Source organism: Ovis aries, chromosome 16 (genome assembly GCF_016772045.2).
Source record: "Ovis aries strain OAR_USU_Benz2616 breed Rambouillet chromosome 16, ARS-UI_Ramb_v3.0, whole genome shotgun sequence".
NCBI classification, from domain to species: Eukaryota; Metazoa; Chordata; class Mammalia; order Artiodactyla; family Bovidae; genus Ovis; species Ovis aries.
The window spans coordinates 15,723,080-15,729,573 of record NC_056069.1 but is presented as its reverse complement, the minus strand read 5'-3'; the positions used below and the strand labels follow the sequence as shown (position 1 = coordinate 15,729,573).

General features: G+C 49.4%; 1 protein-coding gene across 1 annotated transcript; it reads right to left on the bottom strand.

Moving 5' to 3' along the window:
* Positions 1 to 1,641: 1,641 nt before the first annotated feature.
* Positions 1,642 to 6,088, bottom strand: HTR1A (5-hydroxytryptamine receptor 1A). Its single transcript, XM_042233757.2, has one exon. It carries the CDS (start codon positions 5,307 to 5,309, stop codon positions 4,041 to 4,043), a length of 1,269 nt encoding a protein of 422 aa, XP_042089691.1. The 5' UTR covers positions 5,310 to 6,088; the 3' UTR covers positions 1,642 to 4,040.
* Between the last annotated feature and the right edge of the window lie 406 nt (positions 6,089 to 6,494).

Genomic DNA, 6,494 nt, shown 5'->3' with positions numbered 1-6,494 from the left:
TGATCTCGATTCCTATCTTGACTTTTCATTATCAGGAGAATATGTATGTACATACATTGCCTAAATTAGGCTTCACAGTGTCCTCTTCTCTGGCCATAATAGCTCTGACTTTGTTTTCCCCTTGAGGCTTACTTGGGTTTACCTTGCCCTACAGCCATCCTTCTGGCACCAGAAAACAGTGAAACTAACAAACATAACATGGGAAACAAGAGGCCTTACTGATGATTTCACAGGGAAAAGAGAGCATTTGAGTCTTAATGTAGTAATAGATCTTCCATTTAAAAATCCCACTATCAAGTGAGACCCAGCCAGAAAGGAAAATGCCCCTTCACTTTTAAATAAGTGACAAACCTCAAAACGATGTTTTGCTTCATTTGAAACCAGGAAGGCTAATTTCTTCCAGCTGGAAACTGTAGGGGAGACAGGGAAGGGGGCTTGTCACTGTCAACTGCACTCAAAAGGCAACACAGGCCCCTGGCGCTTTTACTAGAGTCTGCATTTCTCTTCGGCAAGTCCCCCACCTTGTCTATATCAATTAGACAGATGTCTAAATCTTCACTGTAGATGTCAGTCAGGGAAACTGTATGGTTTCAAGGTTAAAAGATGAAATGTCAGGCTCTCTTTCCAGAGACAGGAATTTTTAAAAAAGAAACTACATGAGTTTCTGTGCTAAAACGAAATTTATTTCTCTAGGTGTCAGATCCCTGATGTGTATAGCAGGATCTTCTCCTGGTAACAGTATTTTTTTTTTAACTTCAACTTTAAAATTATACAAATAAATACAAGCAGACAGTGATTATGATTAAAATAAAGATGTATATGTTACTGATATCAGTTTATTGTAGCATTACCATTATTAAAGTCCTTTATGGTCACTGGGAAGAGTGAAGGCCAATTTTGATGCATATATACTTTACCTTAATACAATACTTAAACAGAAAAAAAAAAAAAGCATCAGGGGCTCTTTAGTGCTATGCAGCTCTTTTGCACTTATTCCTCAAATCTCTCTATTGTTTTGGCAATTATACTCTAATTAGATGCTCCTTCCCCATTTGTGTGTAAATCCTCCAAGTCAGGAAGAACAAAGGTCCCAAAGCCATTGACAAAGTTCTGCAAAAGACACAAATAAATAGAAGTCTCAAGACTTCAAATGCTGATCAAGGTAAAATTTGGCTGAGCAATTTAGGACTCAAATTATCTTATCTAGAGAATTTGCCCTTAAAATGTAGGAAGACATACAGCAAAGTTTGGTTTTTCATATAGCTCTACTTAAATTACTGTGAGAAAAAAAAAATTGAATTTTTAAATAAATAAGTGATGGACCGGAGAAATCTCTCTCATTTTATCCACCATAGCCCCTTTTAAGCATTATTTATGCCAAGCTTCCCTGGCAAGTTCAGTGGTTAGGACTTTCCCTTCCAATGCTAGGGGTGCGTGTTTGATCTCTGGTGGTAAAGCTAAGAGTCCCACATACCTCTAGCCACCTCCCCCTCCCCCAAACAAAACATAAAACAGAAACAATACTGTAACAAATTCAATAAAGACTTTAAAAAATGGGCCACGTCAAAAAAAAAAAAAAAACCCTTAAAAAGAGAGAAGCATTACTTATGCATAGAAAAATCATCTACTGAGTTCCCAGAGTGCTTATAGTTTCTCTCTTTTAAGGGGATGTGATGCTTACTCTTGGTTTAGGTCTGAGAAAAAGATACCAAATGGAGGTTTTGTTCTGTTTGACAAACAATAAAAGGGCTACAAGTGATAGAGCTGTCTTTTCACTTTCTTCATTTTAACACAAGAGAACTTTTTTCATTCGCAAAATTTTTTAACACAATTCTCAAAACAGGTCAAGGAATCATTCCAAAGGTAAGCAGGGATGGAGAAGGGAGTAAGAATCATTAACTTTGTGCAATTACTGGAAAAGAAACCATCATTCATCAGAAAATTAGAGGCTAGCTCTAATTATAACAAACTTCTTGATCCTGGTCACATGGATGGAAACTTACATTCAAATGGAGCTGAAAAACTTCCCTTCTGGGGGCAGTAAAGATAACTGGTTTTTCAGCAGGAGTGGCAAGGCTGAAAGGACTTTAAGAAGAAAGCTTAGAGTGCTCCATACATTAAAATGACAAGAGGCCGTTTTCTGGGCAAACCTGTGTTGCAGGACAGTCAGGGCAAGGAGCTGTGTACAGGAGTCCCCTGGACTCCGCAGAGAAAGCACCCCTAGTGAGTCCTTTATTGTTGTTCACTGGCTAAATCGTGTCCTACTCTTTGCGACCCCATGGACTGCAGCATGCCAGGCTTCCCTGTCCTTCACCATCTCCCAGAGTTTTCTCAAACTCCTGCCCATTGAGTCAGTGATGCTATCTAACCAACTCATCCTCTGCTGCCCTAGGGCCTCTATTCAATATGAGCACTTCTGAGGTCACAGATAGTGCTAAACCTGTGGGGGCCCATTCTACTGAAAGCCCTGATTTCCCTTTTGGAAACAAAATCTTGGTAACCAAGTGTCCTGGACATTCTGCAGAACAAATCTTGTTCAGTGTCAGGGTGCGCGAAATAGATCTATTTCCCATTCGGAAAAGGAGGGAGTGAATTAGGAGGAAAAAAAAATCTGCTTCCATTGGATAAATTTCTCCTTTCAGGTTCCAAGGGAGGGCCAGCCAGAGCTCGGGCCCACCCGGACAATGGCACCCTTGGGACTTCCTAGTTTTTCTAGTCCTTAGAGCTGCTCTGGAAGCTGTGGCTTCCATTAACTTTAACTGTTGGGCGTCCCTGGTGGCTCATACGGTAAGAATCCGCCTCCAGTGTAGGACTCCTGGGTTTGATCCCCGCGTCGGGAAGAAACCCTGGAGAAGGGAATGGCAACCCACTCCAGTATTCTTGCCCGGAAAATCCCAAGGACAGAGCCTGGCGGGCTACAGTCCATGAGGTCCGAAAAACCGGACGGAGCGACCAAGCCGACACACCCTCGCTTGAGTAAGTCCCGGGGCGTAGGCGGGATGGCTCCAGTTGGGATTAGTTTTCGGTGCACCCGCCCAGCACAAACCAGACCTCAGACAGCCGCGAAGGTGCGCGGATCCTCGACACTCGGCGCCCCAGCCCGGCTCACGCAACGTGGCCGGCGGGCGCCACCCACAGTAGGTAAGTGGCGATGCCAGCTCGCACAGACTCGCCGGCAACCTGTCCGAATAAGTCCGCTCTCCCTTCCCAATGAATGTCAGTTTCTTTGGTGAGTGCTGACATCAAGGCAGGCAAGGATAAATTCGTTCCGCGCTCCCTCGCTCTCTCCCTCTGGCCCAGCCTTGTACTTACTGGTCCACTCAGACAACCTCTAGCCACTTGTTTTGAATCCAAGAAAACAAAGCATGGGGGCTGTTTTCGGGAGAGTTACTCTGGGAGCCCACGCCAGCAGACGGAGACTCCCCGGGACACATTAGGCACCGGGAAAAGCAGACCCTCCCAGCTTTTCCGACTAGCAAATCAGTGCTTTAGGACTGGCGAGGGCATAAAGGGAAGATGGGGAGGAAGGATGAGATGAGAGCGGGACGGGGCGGGGATGGGTTTACTGGGAAATAAAGCGAAGTCCTGAACCTTAAGTTCAAGTTGTAGCAGTGGGCGATCGCGTGGGAGCCTTTTGTGGGCGCAGCGGCTGGGTGTACAGGTTCTTTTTCGTGTGGATTTTTTTTTTTTTTTTTTTGCCTTTAACGGCTGAAGCTTAAAGTTCCCCCGCGAAGATTGGGGGGCAGAAGAAGCAGGAGGCAATTGCTGGAATCAAACTGATTCTGAAGTCAGTTTGAGCCAAGGTCGCCTCTCACAGAGCGGAGGAGTTTCTCTCTTGCCCGGAGGCTAGAGCCTCTTTATGCGGAGCGCCATCCTTCCCCCCCGGGACTGAGGCTTGGGAGAGGCTTGGGGGGAGGAGGTCTGGAAGCAGCGCGCCTAAACAGCTGTGAATGTCAGAGGGAAAGTAGCGAAGGTTTTGATTCCAGAGGACTAGGGGAGGCAGAATGAATGGGATGGGCCTACTCGCCGCTACTCCGTCATCATCGGCGGCAGAATTTGCACTTGATGATCTTCTTAAACGCGTTTTGGAAGTCCTTGTTGAAGTAGGCGTAAATGACAGGGTTAAGCAGAGAGTTGGAGTAGCCCAGCCAGTTGATTATGGCCCCCAACAGGGTAGGCATGTGGCAGCTGCTTTCGCAGAAGGGCAGGACTAGGGCCACGATGAAGAAGGGCAACCAGCAGAGGATGAAGGTGCCCATGATGATGCCCAGAGTCTTCACCGTCTTCCTCTCGCGGGCCAGGGCCATCTTGCGCTTGGCCTCGGCGTTGCGCTCATTTTTCTTCTCGAAGGAGGCGGGGACGTAGGGGAGAGCACCGGCTTCGCTGGGCAGCGGAAGATGCTCTTTGGAGTTGCCCACCCGGTGCACTTCGATCACTTCCAGGGCGGCGCCTTCTTCGCCCTGCCTCACGGCTCCATTGGCGCACGGAGCCCCTGTTACCTTGTTCTCAGTGCCCTGCCTCCAGTCTCTGCTATCCGACTCAGCACTCACGCTCTTTCTGGGCTGCGGGGCCGGCGACGCCGCAAGGCGATGGTTGGCTGCTTTCTTGCCCACCTTCTTAACTGTCTTGCGGATGCGGAATCGCGCGGCTCGAAAGATGCGCCCGTAGAGAACCAGCATGAGCAGCAGAGGGATGTAGAAAGCGCCGAAGGTGGAGTAAATAGTGTAGCCGTGGTCCTTGCTGATAGTGCACGCGTCCGGGTCCGAGCGGTCTTCCGGGGTGCGCCAGCCCAGCATGGGCGGGATGGAGATGAGGAAGCCAATGAGCCAGGTGAGCGAGATGAGCGCAGCGGCGCGCCGGGGCGTCCTCTTGTTCACGTAGTCGATGGGGTCGGTGATGGCCCAGTATCTATCCAGCGCGATAGCGCACAGGTGCAGAATGGACGAGGTGCAGCACAGCACGTCGAGGGCGATGAACAGGTCACAGGTGACCTGTCCCAGAGTCCACTTGTTGAGCACCTGGTACAACGCGGCCATTGGCAGGACCAGCACCGACACCATGAGGTCGGTGATGGCCAGCGAGCCTATGAGATAGTTCGCCACGTTCTGCAGGGAGCGCTCCAGGGCGATGGCCGCCACTACGCACGCATTGCCCAGCACCGCGCAGAAGATGAGCGTGCCCAGCACTAGCGAGGTGATTACTTGATAGCTGAAGGTCACGTCGGAGATGCCAGTAGCGTTGCCGCGTGTCCCGAAGGGACCCTGGGACGACGTGGTGTTATTGCCCTGCCCGGGGCTGAGCACATCCATGCTTGCGCGCCGGGCAGGGGAGGGGGAGGGGAGAAAGAGCTGCTCCAGGTTCCCCCTCGCCCCTCCCCCTGGGGTCTCCCGCCCCTGTTTCCTGGGGAGTTTCAGCTAAGAGAGGATGCAGGGACTCAGGAAGTTCTTACTGCTCAGGCGAAGGCATCTTGCAGAAGCAGCTAGCTTCTTGGCGCTCCCTGGGCTCTCGTAGTGCAGCGCGCTCAGAGACTCCAGCTGGGAAACGAATTGGCTGGAGAAACAGCTCCGGGATCTCCGGGCGGCGGAAAGGTGGCTGGAACGTCTGTCCCTTGCTGTCCATTATACTTTGCCGCTGCCTAACTGGCTGCCATACCACCCGGAGTCTCCCCACCAGCAAAGAGTCTGCAATCTTAGAAGTATCTGGAATAGAGAAACACCATCTTCCAGAGTCACTCTGTAACCCTCCTCTTCCTTGCTTCTCTCCCTCCTCTGCTACTCTTTCCTCTACTCTCTTCTCTTTCTCTTAAGCCTCCTCCGTCTCCCTCTTTCTCCCACTGGTCACCCCTCACTCTCCCTCTCTTCTCGCTCTGCTTTCTCTCTCCGGTGTTGCTCCGACAGCCAGACTCCCTCCCTCCTACGCTAACCCTCCGTTCCTAACACTTCCCCAACCCTGAGTGCCTCTTTCCCCTGGTTCCCCGCCCTCCTCTCCCTCTAGCTCTGCCTCTTTGCGTTCAAGTCCCTTTTTGTCGACCGAGACTCAGAACTCACTTACACACACCCGATCTGCCGATCAGACCAACATTACAACAAATAACTCCGCCTCCCACCCAGCCAAACTCGAGAGAAAAAAAAAAATCTAACCATATACATTGCTTCATATTTGTCAAATTCTTTAGTAGACTCAGCATCACTGAGTGGCAATAGGACAAGAGAAGAGCAGGCATAAGGAGCCTGAATGGGGACGTGGACAGTCCTGGGTCAGTCTGAAAATTGTTACTTATGGATGGAAAGAAGATGGAGTGTGTCTTAGCTTTTTAAAAATCACCCCCGTTTGTCATCTCACAGTCCAGCTTGACTCCTTTGCCTCTGACTTTTTTTTTCCAACCTTGAGAAACTGGGTGAGAAAGCAGTTAAAAAGGACACGTCAAAGGAGAGGTGAAAAACTGCATTTCAAAGTGAAGAAAAACCGATTCGGTCTGTGTTCTACACACACAC

Bases quoted from the DNA above. Each gene is read 5' to 3' on its own strand.
- HTR1A (XM_042233757.2), bottom strand. From the start codon at position 5,309: ATGGATGTGCTCAGCCCCGGGCAGGGCAATAACACCACGTCGTCCCAG.